The sequence below is a fragment of the Jaculus jaculus genome, chromosome 2 (genome assembly GCF_020740685.1).
Source record: "Jaculus jaculus isolate mJacJac1 chromosome 2, mJacJac1.mat.Y.cur, whole genome shotgun sequence".
In the NCBI taxonomy this organism is placed as follows: Eukaryota; Metazoa; Chordata; class Mammalia; order Rodentia; family Dipodidae; genus Jaculus; species Jaculus jaculus.
In genome coordinates, this window is record NC_059103.1 from 49,852,730 (window position 1) to 49,876,871 (window position 24,142).

General features: G+C 42.6%; 1 protein-coding gene across 1 annotated transcript; it reads right to left on the reverse strand.

Moving 5' to 3' along the window:
- Nucleotides 1-1,418: 1,418 nt before the first annotated feature.
- On the reverse strand, nt 1,419-23,165 carry Napg (NSF attachment protein gamma). The gene is made up of 12 exons (XM_004656835.2): nt 23,017-23,165; nt 20,295-20,362; nt 16,641-16,725; nt 15,940-15,957; nt 15,236-15,266; nt 14,634-14,743; nt 14,447-14,513; nt 14,111-14,181; nt 7,882-7,960; nt 5,568-5,647; nt 4,847-4,976; nt 1,419-3,654 (listed from the first exon to the last, which is right to left on the reverse strand). The coding sequence occupies exons 1-12, from the start codon at nt 23,070-23,072 to the stop codon at nt 3,508-3,510; spliced, it is 942 nt and encodes a 313-aa protein (XP_004656892.1). The 5' UTR covers nt 23,073-23,165; the 3' UTR covers nt 1,419-3,507.
- Nucleotides 23,166-24,142: the final 977 nt, after the last annotated feature.

The following is a 24,142-nucleotide window of genomic DNA, read 5'->3' on the forward strand; positions in this document are numbered from 1 at the left end:
CCCACTTTTGCCTCCCTGAGACCATGTTGACTGGCCCGGTATCATGTGCAATTTGGGCAGGTAACAACAGCCGCTGCAAGGGCACAGACACAATCTCATTTTGTGAGTGAGGACAGTTCTTCCAAACCACACCTCTCCATCCTTGGGTTCTGGCTTTCTTTCCACCAATTCTGCAACGGTATGTGAGCCTCGGACAGTGTGACAGATGTCTCACTTAGTGCTGAACACTCCACTACCACTTCTCAGCATGTTGACTAGTTTTGAGTCTCCCCAGTCCAAAAGCAAGAGCACCATTTATATATAGACATAAATATTCAGAGGGCAATTTGGCAGGCCTGACAGCCAAACAACAGTAGTATCTTTGCCACTTGGCTTACGACCTGCCCAGCCATAAGCTTTTGTTTAGGTGTTTCGGTGCTGCAATGACTAAGAGTCAAGTTTTAAGAATTGACAAGATTAGGCCTGTAAGAATATCTGAAAAGATATTTTTTTAAATCAGGTAAATATGGGAAATACTTAAGTTTTATGGGGAGTTAATTAACTAAGTTTGTATGTGAAGCTAATGGTTTCTAATACCCTTGACTATTAGAAGACATCTAAGTTCTGTAGACAAGGTATCCTAGCAGTGTATACTCTCTCTCTCTCTCTCTCTCTCTCTCTCTCTCTCTCTCTTATGGAAGTTTACTTTCCTTTAAAAAAAAAAAATCAATGCTCTCATCATTTTTTTTCTTTGAAAACATTTTTAATACCTTGAAGTTTACCTCATCAAATTGAACTTAGTATTGGGCCTTTTACTAGTCATAGGAGAACATGGCAATCAATTACCTTTTAGCCACCACACGGGCCTACTATAAAAGCCATGGTGACCACAAAATAGCTTAGAATATTAAAGTCCTCTAAGAAATACAAAATCAAACCATGTTCAAGAGTCGCTTGTTGTGGATTATTTTACAACTTCCTTCAATAATGAATCAAATTATGTTATGAATTTCTACTATGGGTGGGGATAGTATTATATATCAAGCATCAATAAATGTCTAATTGCAGGTAAGCCTAAATAGCAATTCAGGTATTAACTATGCCTAACTACAAAACAATAGCATTCACACTGTTTTTCTCTGGTCTCCAGATTGTATTTTCCCTCAGTTGACCTTGTTAAGTTCTTCTTTTAGAAGATATATTCATTAGTCTTCTACCAGGCCAGACAGCAGGCTTTAAGATATTCTTCTGAGAACTAAGTGACAAGTATTTTCAAAAAGCTCACATAATATAAAGTAACTCCCAAAAAGTACCTACGTCCCACAGAGCAGAAAATATAAACAAAAACAGAGACAATACTGCTTTTGTAAAATAAGAATACACAAATAATTAAGAGAATGTGTCCTTAGAAAAAAGGAAATGAATAGGCATAACAAAAATTACATTCACATAGTTTCCTTTATTTTCATAATTATCTTCCTTTAGAAATAACCATATGCCTTTCCACAACATATTTAAGGTTATCAGACAGCTGAAAAAATAGGATAAAGCAGATTCCATACACAAATACTATAATCTGAGTATGTACAAATCAATTCACTATATTAAATGTTTTGTAGAATGACTTCATTTACTAGATAAAAACTACTACTAGACGACTAGTTTATCCATGCACACCTTCACTTTGGTAGTGAGGACGCCAGAGTTCTGAAAAACAAGTTTTCTTGCTGTAAACACTAGTTTCCACATCTGGAGAACAGACATTTATGCATGTGGAAAATAAAAAGTACACATGTAGAACAAATGTTCCTCACTAGACGCACACACAGCCCTGACACTGGAGAGCTTGCCGTGAGTCCTGCGCACTTGTTCTGAAGTGGGCGGGGCTGGGGCTGCAGTTGTCCGCAGCCTCCATGTCAGTGAAGCTGAGCTGCACTGCTGCTCAGAATGTACCATCACTTTTTTGTGGTTCAGTCTGTAAAAGACCCCTGCCTTGGCCAACGCTGTGAGTGACAAGGTCTATAAATAATCTAACAAAGGTTTTGAGCTGCCAAATCTGTTTCAGATTACTAATTAGCTCAAATAAGCATTAATATAAGACCCCAGAAGTTTCTGGCTGTGTCTAAAGGGTTTATGCAGCAATGATAGGATGTTTGTTACATAATTTCTCTTTAAATAAAAATGCATAAATAGAGCTTGATTCAGATGACTCATGGTCTCAATACAATAAAAGCAAATGAGCTGGTTACCTGCAGAACCTGCACAACTATGGTGGTCACTTAAGGGCAAACAGAACATGTATTAGTGTTTTGCATCAGATCTGTGATAAAGGCTGTATGACGACACCCATCTGCTCAAGCACTCCAGGCAAAGGGTGCTACTTTGTCCAAGCTCTCCCTCAACACTGGGAGCAGTACCACAACCATGCTCGCCCTGGTGTTTTTAGGAAATCTGGCAACACTAAACAGATCTATTCACATAAGGTATGGATGTAGACCCCAGCAGGGCACAATAGCAGGAAAGCACTATGGCCAGCACCAACTGCGGGGCACGCATGGCTGCTGCTTCGTAGGTTCTCCTTCACAGGGTAAAAAGGGAATGTTCCAAACTAACATTTTAGGAAGTACCTGTGAAGTACTGAAAGAGTGGGAACCCAGTGTTTCAAATGCATGTCTCTGAAAACCAACTCTTCCTCTCAGCTTTCTGTTGTCTACAGTCCTTCCCATGTGAAGTTATGAGCAGCTGGTTGCAACTCTAAATGACTCAAACTACTTTGGAGGTAAGAAGTGCATATGACTAGATGGATGGAAGCGCTGTCTGTTTCTCAATGCAGGTGAACTAGCTCCCATCTGGTCAAGAGTCAAGTAGTTTTGGAGACAGTCACAGCACTTTGTTTTTGCTTTTTAAGATGGACTACCAACAGTATAGAGAAGACAATGACAGACTCATTTTAATATGCTCCTCCACACTCTGTGAAGTCACACATAAAAGCCTGAACAAAAGCAATTTATTGGCTGAAGAAAGCATTAAAGCTTAAAACAGCTTATCTTGTCTCTGACAAGATTTAATAATTTAAATGTGTCTAATATTATTGAGGATGAATTTCCTTTTCAACGCTAGACCAATTTTTAAAACTAGTACTTTTACCAATGTCAACTGTAGCAGCAAGGTTAAATAAAATACAAAGAAAACTAACAATAAATTACAAGAACCCAGGAGAGACAAAAACTGTTGCTGTTGCCCTTTTTGTTTGGGATATAATTCGTCTGGAATTTGGCTTATCAATTTTAAAATCACCTATTAAAGTGTAACAGTGCATTTCCAATAATCCCTTCTCTTAGGATGGGAAGAAAAAACTGCTTTGCATGTAGTAGATATGATGGCTGATTAGGGGGAAATGGCAACTAAAAATCAGTCTTTATTAGCATTCAACACATAATCTCAATGAAGCAGAGATATCCAAAAACAAGCCTCAATTCCAGAAGACAGTATGTCAGGATTCTTCTTACGTCTTAGGTAAACAAAGCACTAGCACAGGCCTCCTGAGTACTCATCTTCCTCCTCCTCAGCCGCTGCTGTGGGGGTGGTGCCGTCGGGCTTAGCCTGGGGTGTTGCCGGTGATTTCTTCTTGATCCCCCCGCCTGGGACCACCAAGCTCAGGCCCAGTTTAGCATACTGTCAACAATAAAATACAAGCTTCAAGCGGGGAAACCAGAGCTTGGCGCTTCACCCTCATGATCATGGCTTAGATAAAGGTAAGCTCAGATGACGTGACATGCACGCGGCTGGGAAAACATGATCACAGATCAGGCGCCTCCCTCGGAATCTGGATGTACAGAGTTAATATTACTTCTACTAGGTCCAAGGTAAAGGCCTGCTGAGCAAGCAACAGTGCAGGCTAAGGACAGACTTTTAAAGATGCATAAAATTTAAAGATCCACAAAAACAAAATGAGCACATGCTGTCTTACTGACAATATTTATGTTTAAAATCAGATCATCTGATGGAATGTGACCTCTTTATCCATGTTCATATGCTAGATTTCCTTACGTTAAGCTCTAGTAAGTAAAATTCTTACTTTACAAAAAAATCATATATGAGGCTATAAGTAGTGGTAAAATGCTTGCAATCACAGCCCTTGGGAAGCTGAGGTAGGAATACCTCAAGATTAAGGCCAGCAGGGCTCCATAGCAGTGAGACCCTGTCACAAAAACTGAACGAATAAATGTATACAAATTTATCTAGTATAGAAGAAAAACTGGTTTTTCTTTATCACTGTAGGAGAATTAAAGGTCTAAACTTCATCTGACATTGTGACAGGACTCTCAAGTTCTATGATTGCAAATGGCCTGAAGGAGGGAAGCAAGCAGGAAGGACGCACGGCCACGGCGCGCTCATCCACCACACAGTGTGGGGCTTTTCCGCACAGGTAGACTGGGGGCTCTTGAGGGTTCCTCCCAACAGTGCAAGAACTAGGTGTAAGGAATTCTGCTTTTACAGGGAAGTCGCCTGAGGCTTACACAAGACTACACTGTACAACTAACTGTCACAGAAGCGGAATTCCCTCAGCCCAACTGAACTTCAAAAGTCACATACAATGGGCCTCCTTCAGACAGGGACAACTGGGGGAAGGAGAAGCTGAGAAATGCTGGATTTTAAAATATGCATGTGACAAGAGTGATGCAGGATGGCTGACATCCATGTTATCTAAACATAAAAAGAAATCAACCGAGTTGGCTCCATTACAAGTAAAGTCTGAGATGGAAATCAGAGGTAGAAAGTCTCACAAATCCATGGTGTGTGTGTGTGGGGGGGGGGGATATTTCCTTTCAAGAGGAAAGCTGCCTGCCTGGCCAGGTTCACTTACGTCATTGTCCATGTACTTGAAGAGCGGTGAGTTGCAGACGGCCGACACCTGGTCTTGGTCTTGCTGGTCATAGCCTTCGAGGAGCTGCTCGAGTGCCGCGCAGTCTTCACTGCCATTAAAGCCGGGTATGCTGCAGAAAGCACGGGGCGCACTTACAAAGACACTTCATGAGAGCGCCGAGTCTGCGCACACCCAGCATTACCGCAGGAGCGAGGGTGCTATCAGCAGTGAGTGAGCGCAAGCCAGGGACACTAAGAATCCCGCACAGGACAGCCCCCACCTCAGCACACATGTGGCCCAAAACACCAACATTCATTCATCAACCCACACAAGCCAGCACTTCATTTTGATTTTGTAACACACAAGAACTTTATTTTTGTTGTTGTTCCTTACTTTTAGAAAGCAAATATAACAAAATGACTAAAACCATTCACTGTCATGGAAATCGCATGTAGAAGGACATAATAATTTAAAAAAAAAAACAAATTTATAAAACTCCTGCTGCAAAACCTAAGGTGGGAGATGGGACTGTAGCTCAGTAGTAGAAAGCCTACCCAACATGCCAAGGATACAGATTCATCCCCAATATTAAAAAAGAAAAAACAAACACAACAAAAAACTGAATAAACAACCCCTTGAAATGGTACATTACCCATAGCAAGATTTATTATAAAAGTTTTATGGCTAGAAATATTTAAACACATTGTCAGCCAGCACTTACCTGTAACTCTCCCTGACGCACCTCTCTGCAGCCACGTAGTCATTTCTGTGCAGATGAACTAGGACTTGAGCAATTGTTTTCTAAAACAAAAGATAAGATTAGGGCCTAAAGTTTTGTCTATTGTCATAGACAATTTCTTGGCAGTTCTTTTTTTTTTTTTAATATTTTCTTGGTCATTTTTTATTTATTTATTTGAGAGCGACAGACAGAGAGAAAGACAGAGGAAGAGGGAGAGAATGGGCGCGCCAGGGCTTCCAGCCCCTGCAAACGAACTCCAGACACGTGCGCCCCCTTGTGCATCTGGCTAACGTGGGACCTGGAGAACCGAGCCTCGAACCGGGGTCCTTAGGCTTCACAGGCAAGCGCTTAACCAAGCCATCTCTCCAGCCCTCTTGGCAGTTCTTAAAGCAGGTGTTAGCTTCACTTTTATAGTCTTGGCTCATATATATCAAACATCCACAGGATACCTGGGAGGAAAAACCCACAGCAGCACACCTAATATCAACATAGATGGCAAACCACACAGGGAGTTGGGTGGGCAGAAGCCTGGCTGACTTCCTATCAGTCAAGCGGAACTGGAACTACTGGCCTGAGGATATTCCCTATCTCAAAGCCTCAGAATACAACCAGAGCCAGTTTTCAAGAATTTCGTTCCAGTGCCTCTATCAAGATTAATCTTGAAAAATGAACCAAAAAGTGGGAGGGCCCATACCTCTACAATTATATTATGAAATTCTTAAGGTGAGTTCAAGGGAAAAAGTGAGTGAAAACTCTAGAAAACAGAAACAAGGATATTTAGAAGCCAACACAAAAACTAGAGTTAAAATCAAGCCGGGCGTGGTAGTGCACATCTTTAATCCCAGCACTCTGGAGGCAGAGGTAGGAGGATCACTGTGAGTTTGAGGTCATCCTAAGAATACGAAGTGAATTCCAGGTCAGCCTGGACTAGAGTGAAGCCCTACCTTGAAAAACCAACCAACCAAACAAACAAACAAAAACCTAAAGTTAAAATCAAGAGTAGGACTGATAAAATCTCACTGACAAAAATAACTTAATTTTTGTTGATTTTTTTTTTTTGAGACAAGGCCTCACTATGTAGCTCAGGCTGGTCCCAAACTCACAATCCTTCCAGATGATCATCTATCTATCTTCAGGTTAGTGGCAACTTTTTTATTCTTCATTATAAAAATATTACCTAGTAACTTATTTTGTATATTATATTTAGTATTAAAATTTCTTTTTAATTTCAAGTTTATATAAAAATTTTTTCTATTAAAAAATGGGCTTTTCCATTCATTTCAACTGTGTTCAGCTGAACCTTATGGAGCCGTTACAAGAGCTGCTTAGCAGTCTTCTCACCTGAAGTGGTAATTCCAACAGCTGAGTCACTAAGCATCAGCATCTGTTGTCTTTTCCTCTTGACCAGCTGAACTGGTTTCTTCCTGGATTTTATGTGCTGGGTCATTGTGGACTATACCCTAGATGTCTGAGAATGTTTCACTGTAGCTCTGCTACAATTCTTATCAGAGTGTAATATTCTTAGCAGGCACTCAATTTTCTTCAGAATGCAGAGTACATCTTGCTACTACTGGTGGTGCTGGTTCTGAGCTTAGTTCAAATCTTTTGCCGTACTGCTGTGGGTCTGACCCCATGAGACCTCCGGGGCAGGGCAAATGGCTTCAGTCTCATTTCAGTTCTTATCAGTCCTCCTGTGCATCTAGAAGCCCCAGGATGCACAGCTAAGACTAGTATGGGCACCCATGCACAAGGGACCCCCTTCTCCCACTCTCCCTCTCTAAGATAGGGTCCCTGCTCTTGGCTCCTCTTCCCAGTTCCTCTGGCCAGACTGGAGTTCCTATGGAGCTACAACACTGCTATAGCTCCATGACTGAAGCTCAACTCCCAGCAAAGCCAGGGGGAGGGGAGCTGCCCCCAGTTTCTCTGGTTACAGGGATGGGGTATCTTTGGAGTATAGACTCTGCTGTCCAGTGCCATGATGGGGGGTTCTCTAGGGAAATGCCACAGGAGAAAAGAAAATAGCAAAGCTCAGAGAATTCCTCCATTGCTGGCTTTCCCTCTGCAGCCCACTGCTTGTACATGTGGTTTCGAGTTTGTGGAAGCACCCTTCGTATGTTCAGTCATTTTAGTGGTAAGCAAGAGACACAGACTACAATGACTCATGGTTGGAAATGCAAGTCCGTAACATACTATTTAATACAAACATATACTTACACACAGAAACCTGCTTTAGATATTTATATCAATGTGAAAAATTATCTGATAGAAAGCCAAAACAAGTATTTCTGAACAATACCTTATAACATGTTGGGTAATTCTCAATTTCCTTATAAATATTTTTTTCTTTCTGAATAGAAGCTGCAGCCTCATCAAACCTGAAGACAAAATAAATAAATAAATAAATAAATGTGAAACAAGGCAAGTGTGAAAGACCCAGCACAAGCTACTCATCCTGTGTCTAATAAATACCGGGACTCTGCTCTGTCATGTTCCTTAACTCCATTCCCCTGGCTGGCCTCTCCAATGGCCCCACTTCCCTAGAGACATCAAATCCACCCTAAGACAAAGGTTAGTGCAAATGGAGAGTGTATGTGTGGTGCGAGCCATCCACTGATGCATTCCTAACAAGCCAGCTACCAGCTTGTGGAATGTATTAGACAATCTTCCATTGCACCGTCCCAGATGCGCTTCCTTCCAAACAAAAATCCTTCAGGTGCCCTAAGACCACTCTCGTGCTCCCCCATGTCCTCCCTCACAGCCTGCACCACAGCCTCCACAGACCCTAGTGAGCTAAGCTAGTCCTCCTGAACGTCTGACTGCAACACTCATCTTTCCCATCTTCCTTCACACATTCTCCTTCCCTTCTACTCCACCAATGGAGAATGCAGAGGAAAAGAGAGGAAAGGGAGGACCAAACATTTCCCTCAAATGTTCCAAGCCTGGCCCATCTTTTCTCCCTGCCTATCAAATCCTAGTTGGATCCTCACTTCACAGTTCAATTTCATTATATTCTGACTTCCCAAGACAACTGTTACAGCACCTAACTCTGGATGAATTTTTATCCCCAAGAACAATATGAAAGTCCTGAGAGCAACTGCCAGGAGTTTATCCCAGTCCATGGCGAGAAATGGCAAGAGGCAGGACAGGGAAGAGTAGTGCTATGACTCGATAGAAGCACAGTAAAGTGACACAACGTGCTCTATTTTTCTGCATGCTAATTATCTTTAAAAATATGCATGCACGCTTGACTTATGATACTGTTTGTTACCTATGTGAATGAAACTGGACATTTGTGGGCTGTGCCATGGCAACTTAATACTTCATAAAACTCATTGGAAAAATATGTTCTGAATTTCTAAAGACTAATGTGATCAATTTTTGGGAGAAGGTCATTTATAAATTGGGTATAGCAGCAAATTCTAAGATTCTTGCCCCTTATAAAATAATTTCACCTTGAGTGTGGATGTGACCTCTGACTGCGATGGGCAGTGATTAGATACTAGTCAGGAGACTGAGTGCATCAGAGGTTGTCTGCAGGGGCTCATCAGTTGAGACTTAAAGGGTCTAGGCCTCTCCTCAAGTTAGAACCGGCAGCAGCTGTCATGTTGGGAGCTCCCTTTAGGGCACATGTCAAGGGACTCAAGGAGGCCTCTATAGCTAAGAGTGTTCCCTGCTGACAGGTAGCAAGAAATGTGGGGTCTCTGCCATGCAGCTTTATAAGAAGATGAGTTCTGCCAAAACCCAGTGAGCCTGGAAGAGAACTCACACCCCATCCACACCTTGGTTTCTGCCTGGTGAGTGCCTGAGCAGAGACCTAGCCACTTGTTATCTGGGCTCCTGAGCAACACAACTGTGAGATAACTAGTAACTGACATTTTACGATGAAAGCTTGTGGCAATTTGTTTTACAACCATGAAGTTAATGAAAGGGGGCCCCAGCTGACTACAATATTTGTAATTGTGTGCATGAGCTTATCACAGGTTGTGTTGTATCAAACATGTGAACATAAGGTCCAAGTCATTTCATTCAGATAGAAATCTCAGTGTCAGAAGCTTTTTGTATACTTAACTATAAAGTGTGCATTGACCAGTATGAGTTACTTTTTCCTTGGCATAAAAATAGCAATTCCAGGGCTGGAGAGATGGCTTAGCGGTTAAGCCCTTGCCTGTGAAGCCTAAGGATCCCGGTTCAAGGCTCGGTTCCCCAGGTCCCACGTTAGCCAGATGCATAAAGGGGCGCACGCGTCTGGAGTTTGTTTGCAGAGGCTGGAAGCCCTGGTGCGCCCATTCTCTCTCTCTCCCTCTATCTGTCTTTCTCTCTGTGTCTGTTGCTCTCAAATAAATAAATAAATAAATAATTTTAAAAAAATAGCAATTCCAAATGCTTATAACTATCTAGTAATAGAGCCAAAAGAACTACTGAGCATTTATGAATTTGCGGTCAAGAAAGTTGATCAATATTGCTAAGGCCATGGAGCTGGCACAGATGAAACAACACAACAAGTTAAGCCTGCAGAAATCACGTGCATATGACCCAAGGAAAGTGCCACAGGCCCTCACTGGTCTGCAAGTCTTCAATGAACACCTTCCTCACAATGACTGCATCTCTTCCTTGGCCCCAACTGTTTCCTACACTCCAAAACACATTCTTAACCACCTGTAACACTCTTGGCTATTTGTCACATTACCAACTATGCTTCTTGTCACTGCACGTGAGCTTGTCTCTTTCGTGCTTACTGAGTGATTCTCCATCACCAGTGTCCCCCAACCATCACAAACCTAGCCCTCCCAGGAATCAGGGTCCAGTCAAGGACACTCTCAGCCCACTATTGGGAAAAAACACTTTTCTGTGCTTGGAGTCACTGAGGAGACTTGCATGTGGCAGTATGCTCAGCTGCCTCAGATCTCTCTTAAAGGCAGTGGGATGTGAGCCTGGGATCCTATCAACATGTAAGACAAGCCTTTACTAAGGAGGAAGTCTGGAAGGCCACCGAGATTCTACAACTTCTGAATTAGGGTTCTCCAAAGGAGGAGGAAAAGCTGGCGTGTGTACAGACTGAACAGGCTGGTCCTGATTCATTAGTATGTGCGCTAGTGCACTGTTAGCTTAGAAGTAATCCTTACAGTCTTGTGCTAATGCATCCTAAGTATAGCAAACCACATTCTGTTGATGTTACTTGTGTAAAGCATAAAATATTGTCTTAGATTTTAGGCAACTGGTAGCCTCTAATTACAATTTCAATAGGTTTTCAAGATTTTTTTAAAAATATATTTATTTTTATTTATTTATTTGAGAGTGACAGAGACAGAAAGAGGGAGAGAGAGAATGGGCGCACCCGGGTCTCCAGCCACTGCAAATGAACTCCAGACACATGTGCCCCCTTGTGCATCTGGCTAACGTGGGTCCTGGGGAATTGAGCCTTGAACCGGGGTCCTTAGGCTTCACAGGCAAGCGCTTAACCACTAAGCCATCTCTCCAGCCCAAGATTTTTTTTTTTGAGGCAGGGTTTCCCTCTAGCCCAGGCTGACCTGGAATTCACTCTGTAGTCTGAGGGTGGACTTGAACTCATGGCAACCCTCCTAACCTCTGCCTCCCACGTGCTGGGATTAAAGGCATGTGCTGCCATGTGACAACTGACTTTTTAATTCTTTCATACCATAGGTACCCATGACACTTTAACAAAATATCAAATCCCTTCATATTCCTGAACAAATTTACATCAATTTTTATGCTGCTACACAATTTTAAAAGGTACTCCCATAAAATTAATTCTTGTTCAAACACTATAGAAAATATCATTATAAAATTCACTTTTACTAAGAAAGAGAGAGAGTGGAACAAACACACACAACGACAGGGTAAAGAGAAGGGCCTACTGGTTACCTAGAGTTCTAAACAATGTATACCTGTCCAGTACTTCCACATCACACTCCCATCCATCCCCATGGCTGGCTCAATTCCAGACATTCCCACTACACTGGGGCTTGAAGACAACTTAGTGCGTGCTTAGTGTAGAACAAGTCTGCATCCCACATGTCAAAATCCATGGCAGAGATGCACAAGGGGGCACACATGTCTGGAGTTCGTTTGCAGAGGCTGGAAGCCCTGGCATGCCCATTCTCTCTCTCTCTCTCTCTCTCTCTCTATCTATCTATCTATCTATCTATCTATCTATCTATCTATCTGCCTCTGTCTCTGTCACTCCCTCATAAAAATGAACAAAAAAAATTCTATTAAAAAAAAATCCATGGCAGTATTTCAAAATGCCACCTGTGAGGAAGCTTCTAAAGAAACACGGACATGCAGCTGGAAAGGTTTCTCCGCTGACCTCGGAGGCCTTCCCTTTCCCCACAGTCCCTGTCCTGAAACAGTTTCAGTTAATCTACAGTTGGGGATACGAGTGGCAGGATATGAAAGCACAATCACTTCAGGGTAGCTGGAACAGGACAGACACAGGAGTTTCCTGCCCTCTGCCCTTCCTAAAGTGCCACTTCTTCAATGCTAGTGACCACCCTCAGGAAGGGCCTGAGGCTCTTCGGACACTGGAGGAAGGCTCATGGGAAGATCATTAGGAGGAGGGAGAAGGAGGAAAAAGTGTCAGTGCCAGTGCCAGTGCGCCCGTGAGGAAGAACCAAAGATGCGGTGTTGTGTCTATAGGCAGGGCCAAGCTCACAAGAAAGGCTTGGTTGCGCCTCTGTTGGCTGGTTTCTCCTGCTGGCACAGTAGCCACGGCCAGTTTCAGCAGCAGCAGCTGTGACTAAAGCAAGAGCCGCTCAAGACCGGGCCTGTGGATGCCCTCCCGGGAGGCACAGGGGAAAGCCGCTAGAACTCTATCTGGCACTGCACCCCTCCCCTTTGCACTTCCGAGTCAGCTGTAGTAATTCAGCTCAGGTGGCACGTGGCCTGTGGTCTTGGGAGGCGTGGAGTGCTAACTGAAGGGAGACCATCCATGCAGCTATGGAGAGGTCGTCATGCAGGCACGGCTGACGCTCCAGTGATGGGGCTGCTTTGTGGTCATCCACACTACTGTAGGTAATTCCTCACCCATGCTCTGAAAGTGAGCCCATTAAACTCACTGGCTCACCAAGTTGGACTTTAGTGTTATCTGTGGCTGGTGCCTTATCTTGGGGTAGCAGACATTTGCTTATATCTCAGGAAGAGTTCACGGCAGAGACTCACATCTCAGCTACTCAACACTGGTCAGGGAGCCACTGCTAGGAAGAGTTCTGTTTCTGTCAGAACATGAACGGACTACATCCAACCACTTACTAGCAGGGCATTACCGGAGCCAGCGTTTCAGTCATGTCTACTTCTGAGAAACAACAGTTATTAGAAAGAACTAAAATAATTTCTAAGACTGATTCACAGATATAATTTTGTGTCATGTTTTAATACCAAGATCTTAATTTAAAAACAAAACTCTGAGTCTACTTCAACCAATTAAAAAAACTAGCCAATCTGTCACGTGGTAACACATGCCTTTAATCCCAGCACCCTGGAGACTGAAGTAGGAGGATCACTGTGAAATTGAGACCACCCTGAGGCTACATAGGGAATTCTTGGTCAGCCTGGGCTAGAGCAAGATTCTACCTCAAAAAACCAGAAACTAGGCAATGAAAGTTCACACAAATACAATAGTGTATCTAAATTAGACTATCATAACCTGAGACTATTTTGTAACTCTAAAACATGTTTGAGTTATATTTTAGAATCTGTAATCTTCTTGAAGTTTTAAAACATTTTATTTATTTGCGAGAGACAGGTGGGGGAAGGGACGGAGGAAGGGGAGGAGGAAGGGAGGGAGAAAGAGAATGGGTATATTAGGGCCTCCAACCACTGCAAATGAACTCCAGAAGCATGTGCCATCTGTGCATCTGGCTTACTTGGTTCCTGGGGAATTGAACCTGAGTCCTTTGGCCTTGCAGGCAAGTGTGCCTTAACCGCTAAGCCATCCCTCTAGCTTGAAAATTTTAATTTAGTCTCTATAATTAGTTGTTTCTCTCCAGACTTACAATCCTTAAGGGTGCTTATCTTAAATATTACCAAATGAGGACTTGGTAAATAGAATGCTATCAATTACGGAAATTGTTTTATTAATGAGGTGAAGTAAAAGACAATGGATTGTAGATCTCAGCTATTTATGCCTTAGGTCCTATGTTTCAAAAAAGAAAAACCCTTATTTAGTGACACAGCTTGACTTTTGATATTAATTTCAATATACTTATTTTTTAAGAGAGAAAAACATAAGCTAGCCCAGTCACAAATTATAAAAACTATTCTTTCACACAGCTGAGCCACTCTTGGTCAATAGCCCTGGCTCACCCTCCCCCCCCCGCCTCTTTCTCTCTCTGTCACTCTCAAATAAATTAAATAAAAATGAACAACAACAACAAAATTTTTTTTTAAAAGCACAGTGCATAAAATCTGACATCATACAATGGAGAAACACTCCCCCTGTAGTATGTAGTTCATACAGATTCAAGATACACTGGCTGACCCCAGAGGACTGGTTTGGAAAGCCACACCTGCGTCCGCGCACCAGCAATCTTGAGGCTTTCCCCAGCAGCTCAACTGCCTGCCGCAGGCGTTCTTCATTCTGGAGGAGTCAGGAGAGGCAGTGTCAGCTGTGGAGACTGAACTCTTCCTACCCCTCAATAACAACTTACAAAATCACAGCAGTAGGTGGTGGACACCAAAGCTGCCAGCCTGTTCATTAATTTCTCACAGAAATAACAAAATCAGGTTGTAAGCACAGAAAAACCTTAAAAGTATCAACTGTACTTTGGATTTCCTCTATATGATGAGTTAAAACATTATAAGTAATAGGAGAAAAAGAAATAAAGAAAGGAAGTAAAACTTACTTCAAACACATTAGCTGTCTGTTGATACAACTGTACCGCCTTTTCTGGATTTACGTTTTCTATAAGCCTAAATTAGACAAGAGAATTTGATTTATGTGAGAAATACAAAACTTATTTTTCCTGGGACTTTTATCCAGACAGTGAGTTCTCGGCAATAGCAGCGCATCCCACTGCAGCTGGCTCTTACTTCCCGGCTCGCTCCAAGGCCATGGCGGCTGTATCGGGGGTGCCATTCTCCAGGTACATCATGCTGGCTTTCTCGATCAGATGAACAGCCTCGGGCAGTTTCTGTAACTCCTACAGGCAAAGCATGTGGCCCAGGGCAGAAAGTGTGTCAATTTAAGAAAAGCAGCCTCCTAAGGGCTAGGGCATGAACCACTACATCTAGCTTAGCTCTAATTTTTATAGTAAATACTTCAAATACATTATATGGCAACAACTTATACTAAAATGGAATGAGTTCATAAGTAATTAAAAACATTCTTGCAAATAAAGTTTTACTAAATTAAGATGTCCACACGAGGCAGCCCCCCACAGCTGTCCTGGGCAGTGCGACCCTGTCCTCATCACTGCGGACACCCTTCCTCCTCCCTGCTTTCCCGCAGCGCACTTCCTCCTGCCTCACTTTTCAGCACTCCCTGCCTTAAGACACACAGGGTGCACCTATGGATCTAATCAGTGTTCCTCTGGAAATCTTACCCTCTTGCTTTACAGGAAGGAAACTTTTCCACCTCAACATCAAGTCTACTTTAACAACCTACACAACAGCCATGACTCAACACTACTAACCTTCAACATCATGCCGGCTTGCTCATAAGCTCTGCAAAGAGAATACAATTTCTCTGATGAGTCGCGCGAAGGGAGGAGGAGAAGCAACTTTCTGACGAAGGTGCTAGGAAGTCGGGGAGCTGACCTCAAGGAAAACAAGCTCAAGCACAACCGTCACTTCAAGCCTGCAATACCACATGTCATTTCTAATTGTTTTTGTTTTCATGGGCAATGGTGCCTTCAGAACATCAGGCATTTGAGTTGAAGAGATTTTGTTTTGCAGTATGAAGTAAGGCTCAGGAAGGTTAAATGACAAATCTGAACCCAAGTTTTTAAACAAATATTCTCCACAAAAGCAGAAGAAAGTCTGCTTTTCTTCCAGAGGCCCTTCTTACCTTATCATGAGGGAAGTGTATGTGTGTGTGGGGGGGGGGGGGAGGGGATGGATTCTAACTCCCTTGTTTCTTTATAGGCTACTAAATATAATAGTCCTGAAAATATTATACTGAATTTAATTTAACACATATCTCACAGGAAGGAGTAACTTAGTTTTTAAGGTTCAGTTGAAGACTAAAGCATCTGAAAATACTTATTTTATTTAAATTAATACAAAATAATTCACTATTTGCAAATGTATAACCTGGGGGAATCTATCAGCTTATAAAAACTGCCAATATTAAAGATATAATCTGCAAATAACCAAAACAAAGTAGAATATTACTTACTTGGCAGCATGAAAAAGACTGAATAGATATAATGAGGTCAAAGTTAAGGATAAAAAGAAATCAATATTTTCTTGAGATTTAGTTTTCAGACAGTTAACCAAACCATTGGCCCAACTGGCTACAAAAGACAAACCCTATAAACAAGCAAAGAAGAAGTAACCAATGTCTCTTGACGTCTGAAGACTGCATCCTTCACAGGCTGCCCAGAGGGAAACTGTGCCCATTATGTATTTATCTCGTGGGCACAGGATTAGGAAGACTACCATTTGCAAGCTGGATGATATGAGCATTTTTATAAGTTGTAAAATATCCCATGAACATTTATTGTTCTACACTTATAAATCTTATTACAAATACCTAGGGAAGACTGTGTTTGAAGTGTTTACAAAGCAGTTGATTTACGCATTTCATCAACAGCTATACTTCACGTCTTCAGCACACATACAGCTCTCCCTCCCTTCATGTCGAGTAAGCATCTCAAAGCTAACAGGAGAAAAAAGCTCTCAGATGCAGCTTGGCACCTATACAGACCTGTGCTCACACATCACTGTAAGTACTTCAGTTTAAATGTGCATAACGTTTCTAACCCTTTTCTAATTTAAAAGCATTTTAATTCAAACATTATAAATTTATAACAAGAAAAAAATAACTTATCAAGATCACCTAATTGTTTAATTTTTTCTTAAGGCTAAAAAAGATACGCCCTGTTATTTTCATGGGCTGCAGCTTCCCGCAGGCAGGCATCTTTTGCTTGCTCAAACTGTTTGGCGTTTTTAAAAGCAACAGCTGAAATAAAAAAAAAAAAAAAATAGACTTTCTATTTCCGTTACTAAAAACTGTCAAATGAATCAGTACTAAAACCTACATTTCATATGAAATGTTATAAAATACACTGATGTTAAGAAGGAAGTTTTCTAAAACTAGAAAATACTTTCTCCTAAAGCCAAGTTCCCCAAAATCTTTTTGATTATTTACACTTTAAAAGTAAATTTAACTTTTAATTGTTGATTATTAGCAACATACATCATCACTGTTTCCACTAACACAAAGAACTCCAAACACCCCTGCTCCTAAGTGCCCAGATGTTCCTGAGGGGCAGGGGCAAAACAGCACCTCATCGCAGCAGCCTTACCTCTCAAAAAGAAACAGCCTGCTATGGTACTGAGAAACTGAAGCCCAATAAACACGTTCACTTACAAGAATCTTCCCTTTCAGCACTCTTTAAATAAGTACCTATCTCATGGGACTGGAGAGATGCTCAGTGGTTAAGGCACTTGACTGTAGAACCTAACAATTTGGGTTCAATTCCCGTATCATATAAAGCCAGACCCAAAGTAGCACATGTGTATGGAGTTCGTTTGCAGAGGCTAAAGGCCCCAACATACCCATTCTCTCTCTCTCCTGGCAAATAAATAATTATTTTAAGTAAATATGTGCTGGGCTATGTGATGTACACAGAAGGATACCCATGAGTTCAAGACCAGCCTGAGACTATATAGTGAATTCCAGGTCAGCCTGGGTTAGAGTGAGACCCTGCATCAAAAAATCCAAAAAAGTATCTAACAAGGAGTCATTTTTAAAAACCAAATCTTTACAATATATTTTATTTATTTATTTCAAAGACAGACAATACAGTGAAAATGGGTGTACCAGAGCTTTCTGTCACTGTAAACAAACTCCAGACACATATGCCACTTTGTACATCAAGCTTTATGCAGGCACTGGGGAAATGAACCCAAGCATCAGGCTTTGCAAGCAACCTCCTTTAATCACTGAGCTGCTGCTTCAGCCCAAAACAAAGATTTGCATATTGTTTAGTTACTTGCAGTGTTCAGAAAGCTAAAGCACACTGCCAAATATTTTAAAAGGTACTCATCATAGCAAAAAAGAAAAAAGGGGAGGGGGCGAAAACACAACCATACAAATTTTGGAAAACTCATTGAGGGTTAATTACAAAGAAGTAAAAAGTGTATTTAAAAAGTATCACGTTTTGGGCTGGAGAGATGGCTTAGCAGTTAAGGTGCTTGCCTGCAAAGCCAAATGACCTAGGTTCAATTCCAATTCTCCAGTACCCACGTAAACCAGATACACAAGGTGGTGCATGCGTCTGGAGTTAGTCTGCAGTGGCTGGAGGCCCTGGTGTGCCCATTATTACTCTTTCCCTCTCCCTCTCTCTGTCTCAAATAAATGTTGTTGTTTTTTAAGTGTCACATTTAATTTTGTGTCAGACATAGTCTTGCTATATGCAATCCAAGCTACCCTCAAACTTGAGCCAATCTTCCTATCTCAGTCTCTCTTTGTGCAAAAAGTGTTATTTGTCAAGTGTTATTTCTTAAAAGCATACTCTTACCATCCTCTTTAATAAAATGCTCCGAACAAAATACTGAAACTATTTCCATCCCTGCTCTTCCCTATATTTCTTTTTAAAAATTATCTATTGTTTAAATGAATTTTTTCATAAATGCTTAAAAAAATAAATAACAGGTGCTTTAGTGGGAAACTTAAAGAGTATTTATTTCTGGGGCTGGAGAGAGGGTTTAGCAGTTAGGCACTTGCCTGCAAAGTCTAAGGACTCATGTTCAACTCTGTAGATTCCACACAAGCCAGACACACAAAGTGATGCAAGTGTTCAAGGTCTCCCATGTGAACAAGGGGGCACACATGTTTGGAGTTTGACTGTGGTGGCAGGAGGCCTTGGCACACCAATTATCTCTCCCACACTCTCTCTAACACTGAAAAACAGTCTGTTGGGCTTTCCTCAAAAAAAAAAAAAAAAAAAAAAAAAAAAAGGTATTTCTGAAAGCATTAAGTCTCAAAGGCATAGGAAAAAAACAATTTGTTAAACTTCCTTCACAAAGGTGACAAATATTCTATCTCCAGATACAAAAATGGCTTTGCACAAAATGTCTGTAAAATCCATGCAGAAGTCAACTCTGAATAGCTCAACGGTAACGTCTGCCTATTCATTGCTGCAATGGTGGTCTCTAAGTCAGGCTCACTGGTGCAAATAACAGATACAATCCAAAGTACTTCCCCAACTTCAAAACTGTTTGTGACTCACACCTATATGTCAGCAGACATGCTTAAGCTACCTTATCAGTCCATTAAAAAAGCACTAAGTTTCAGAAATTCCCTTTCTGTTGCATAGTTCACTCTATATTTATAAATTTATTGACCCATGCATATAGCTGAATGCTTCATGAACATTTGTCAGTGTATCTCAAAATAAAACTCTTAAAAAAAAAAACTAATATGGCAAAACACATGATATCCAGACCTGCTTCGAATGAAGGTGAGTTCTTTTTTATTAAAATCTGCTGTGTGAGAGAGTGGTTGGGGGAAGGGTGTATGCAGTCAAGAGGACAACTGTCAGCTGTTGCCCTCCACCCTGTTTGAGGCAGGGACTCTTGTTCAGCACGGCATACACCAGGCTGGCCAGTCTGTGAGCGTCTAGGGATTCTCCTGTCTCTGCCTCCCATCTCACCATAAGCTTTCAGAAATTACAGACATGTCCTACCCTATTTATTTATTTATTTATTTTTCAGAGCTAGAAGGTGAGTTAGTATGGTGTACCAGGGCCTCCTGCTGCTGCAAATGAATTCCAAATGCAGGTGTCACTTTGTGCCTCTGGCTATACACAGGTACTTTGCAAGCAAAGTGCCTTTAACCACTGAGCATTCTCTCAGCCAACATGCCCTAGTTAATCCAGCTTTACATGGGTTCTGGGGATCTGAAATCAGGTCCTCATGCTTGTGCAGCAAGCACTTTTACCTACTAAGCCATCTTCCCAGCCTCTCCCGGTTTTAACTTAAAGCTCTTTATTCAACACTAAGTACTAACAGAATAAGCAACACTTCTGGCCATACTACTGTACCCTAACACACACATACACAATGCTAACCACCTGCAGCTATAGGCTAATGATAGTACCCCACGTCTGCTGCCAACAATGACAGGAACCACCAACACATGGAGAAAAATTCATGGGGTATGTAGTCATTCTGCTTTTGATTTTGTATTCTAACACTGAAGTCTTGCAGGAAGCATTGAAAGTACTGGGCTAAGACAGAGTTATGAGATTATTTTATTATCACAGGTGGCAGCAACAGGACTCTAGTTACAAACGGCTGTTTTTTGGGAGATTGCTCAGTGGTTAAGGCACTTGCCTGCAAAGCCTAACAACCTCGGTTCAATTCCCCAGTACCCACATAAAGCCAGATGCACAAAGTGGCACATGCGTCTGGAGTTCACTTGCAGCGGCTAGAGGCCCTGGCTTGCCCATTCATGTCCTCTTTCTCTCCTTGCAAATAAGTAAAAAAAAACCAAAAAATACTAAAAATAACAAAAACAAATACCTGCTTTTCCATATTCAGAAGCGGCACTGTCATAGTCTGGCTTCCATTTTAAAAAACCAGTTTTCAGGCTAGAAGAGAAGACATTTATTAGGAGTTATCAACTACATCTGTAAGTTTCCTGTTAGGAAGACTTTGTAGGTTATTAAGGAATTTATTACAAAGAAGTCATCAGGTATCAATCCCAACCTTCCCACCTCTACCTCAACTTACATACAGTATCACTTCTCCCCCTGCCACTGGCAGAGCAACAGTTTTCTTCCTTTTGAAATGTCTATGTAACATTCAAACATAATATGAATCAGAACTGCCTGGTGACTTGCTGGAAATGCCAACTGTTGAGTCCACCCCTAGATCTACACAACTCTAGGGGGAAGCCTTGCACCTCCCAGTTTAATAAGCTAGAGAACCTGGAAACACAGTATCCTTAGAAACTGAGCGGTTACTGCACAGAGTAAAATGAAGGTGCTATTAGCACCTGCCACACCAAAGACAGACAGGATTCCTGGGGAGACTGCAGACAGGAGAAAAGCCAGGGGAACAACATTGAGAGGAACAACCACCACTGAACAGGAAACAGAGAAAGACAAAGGTATTGTGGCAACAAAGAGAAGTATCTTCTAGGATTGCCACTGGCTGTAGAAGTCAAATCAAAGGACACTGGGTGTTGAGTCTTTTATCTGACTTGCCTTTTTTGCAGTATTTTGTGTTTATTTTAAAATAATGTCAAGCTTGCAGTTTAAACTAACTCAGTGGGTATCAAACTTGGATGTAGGGAAGATGTGCTAAGGATCACCTCTGATTCTATTACTAACAGCACTTCCACCTGCACGTGAATCTGGAGGAACTTAATGGTGAATGGGTGACCTGAGGTACACTGTTCACTCTGTGACACATGCATCAACTGCCTAGGGCATCTAACTGAAGCTGCCTTTGCCTGTAAAATTTATTTAGTATACCTAATACTTAACGTGAACATTTATACTACAACAATATTCTAATCGGTAAGCAGGTTTTCAAGTCTATGAAGAATTTTATTACTAGGAAAAATAAAATTATTAAATTGCATGTAATTTATCTACTCTAACCCACAAAATTGAGGAAATATGAAGCAAAGCAAAATTCTAACCCTTCATCCCTACTCTAAAGCACTCATTATATTCTTTAAAGTAGCATATTTAAGTATTTCCAAGACCAAGAATCAAATGTCTAACAGGAGAGAGAGATGGAAAAATTCTGCAGATCATCCCATCAGGAAGAATGAAGGCCCTGTTAATTTAGGTTTGATGGCTAACTTGTTAGGGCTGTTGTCTGTTGTTACCCAGAACTAACAAGAAAGCTGGCTGCTCTCCTAGGCTAAAGGCAAAGCAAGATCCATTTAACAGAATGAATATAAAACATGCTGACAATGAATTATATTATCACTGGAAATTAGAGCCGAGTCCAATCTGCTCTCCAAAGCTCCAGCCCATTTTTTCCTACAACTACGGACTCCTCTGCCTAGCGGCACTTCAAACAGAGCCCTTCAAGACTGAATCCAACACCTCCCTACCCCAGCCCTTCATAAGCGTGCCCATACATCTGCTCAATTATCTAGCATCCTGTGTACTCATAAGCTCTTAAGGAACAAATGATTTCTTTGGGCCACCCTAATATCCACAGTGGCCAATACAGTTACAGGGACAGCTTGGTAAATGTTTTGCTTATCAAACATGCCAGCTCTTTCCCTGTTCCCTACAGTCCAGTCTCCACAATGCTGCTTCATTTGTTTGCTAAAAACAAATATAACTAGGTCCATTCTTTCGTTATTCCAATCCTGGAGAATCTAAGGTTCAAGACCACCTAGAGACTGTCCCTTCACTGGTGGGAATACACAGCTTCCTGGGCACGTTCTCCTCCTGGTAGACACTCTATCTCCTGTTCATACCCAAGTCGTCTTCTGTCTATGAAATTTTTCTTCAAGCCTTGCTGTTCTGACACCATCTCTATGAAACCTTGCTAAATTTTCTGGGGCATGACACTCGTGCCTCTGAGTGTCTACTAGAGCGGTGAACCCAACTTTTACTATGGCTGGAAGCGCCTGCGTATGGTCACTCCCACTGGTAAGACACTCTGGGGACCATCTCCTGCAAACAGAGCTACGTGCCTACCCACTGCCCGGAAGCAATGTGACACAACAGACGTTGCTGGTGGCTTTCCACTGTGGTGACACTGGCTCCGCTCTTTCTCCCGTGCTCCCTTGGAGAGGTCGCCCAAGGGGCCTCCCGGAGCCTCAGTTCCTCTTTTTACATAAAGTAGGGATCTCTTAATTAGGACAGCGGTGGAACTCGCAGATTACGAAACAGGGAATGCGAAGCACCTCACAGCGTACAACGTACACGTCTCATAATCGGTAGCTGCTAATGAAAGAGAGGAGGGTGCGTGAGGGTCTAAAGGGTTATGGAGGGGAAGTCGCCCTGTTCCCAGCACCCCGCCGCGCACGGGACCCGAGGATGGCAGAGCGCGCAGGACTAAGGAAGCACAGATCCCGTGCCCCTCGCCCCGGGAACGGTAAGTCGCCCCGGCACCACTCAACAGGAGGATGTCGCCCTCGGGGTCCCTTGCAGCTGTCCTACACTGGCAGGCAGGGATGCTGGCGGACTACGGGGCGATGCGCAGGGCCGAGAACCGGGTGCGCGGGGAGCCCCGGGGCCCCGGCGCCCTCCCGCCCCGGCCTCTCACGCACTACTTCTCAGCCTTGGCCAGGTGCTCCAGCCCTTCGTTTATCTTCTGAGCCGCCATCGTCTCGGCCGCTCCCCTGAGGCGAATTTGAAGAGCTACGCCGCCTCTCCCGAGAGCCCAGCCACAGCTCCCGAGCGTCCGCGGGCGTGGGAACGCCGCAAGGCACGCCGGGACGCCGCCGAGCCCGTCGCCTACGGGGAACCTAAGGGCTCAAACTTGTGATGGCGAAGCAGGCCGGGCACTAACCGGAAGCACAGGCTCGCGCAGGCGTGGAGCTGCAAAACTGCACCAGGATCTCCTAGAACGGGGCGTGGTCAGGTACCTGATGGGAACGTGTTCTTTCACTCATTCTTAACTGCGCTGGGCAAATAGTTAACGAGACCCTAAAATGGGTCAAATGGGTCGGGTACTGTTCCAGATCCTGGAAAACCAAAACAGTCTGGGAGGCTTGCTGTGGTTCCTCTGAGTCCAGTTAGTTGGTTTTGTAATTTATTGTGTTTTAAGTTTCACTACACTAGACTGCATCTAGAATAGTGTTTGCGCATCATCTGTAATGGGCTTATTTGGTTTTTGAATCACAGTTTCATTGGCTGGTTGCTAGCTCTGTCGGCTTCCTTCCCTGACCACCATCAGAGAGCAACTGCGTCTACCATGTGCTCCATTCACGTTGTTCTGCATTGCCATAGGCCCAAAGCAAGAGGCAAACTAGCCATGAACTGAAGCCCTGGGAGAAGTCTGAACATAACCTCTCCTCCTCATAAGCTAATTATTTGGGGTTGTTGTTACAATAATAGTAAACTGATGGGTATAGCCACCCATTCCCAGGACAGTAGCCATTTGGCCTCACACCTCCTAATGCCAATAGTTCCCGATATTAAATGGGTCCTTAACCTTTGTCCTACCTCTCTGTCCTTACATACTCTTTCCCCAGTATAAATTACATGTTCCATCATCTAGTCACCCTTCTGCACATAATCTCAAGCTTCTTTAATTCTCTTTTCTTTCCTCCTACCCTGGGTGAAACCCCCCTCCTCCTGTGGATCAGCTCTTGAGCAAATGAATGTGTTTGGAAGAAAACAAGCCAGCAAGCTAATCTTCCTCAATCTAATGATCATAAACATTAAACAGAC

What these genes read in the sequence shown, in the direction of transcription:
- Napg (XM_004656835.2), bottom strand. Translation starts at nt 23,072, where the DNA reads ATGGCGGCTCAGAAGATAAACGAAGGGCTGGAGCACCTGGCCAAGGCT. An exon ending in AGACAGCTAATGTGTTTGAA is followed by an intron (nt 14,182 to 14,446) that starts GTAAGTTTTACT and finishes TGACTCCTCCAG; the next exon opens with AATGAAGAACGCCTGCGGCA. An exon ending in TCAAGTACATGGACAATGAC is followed by an intron (nt 3,655 to 4,846) that starts GTAAGTGAACCT and finishes TATTGTTGACAG; the next exon opens with TATGCTAAACTGGGCCTGAG.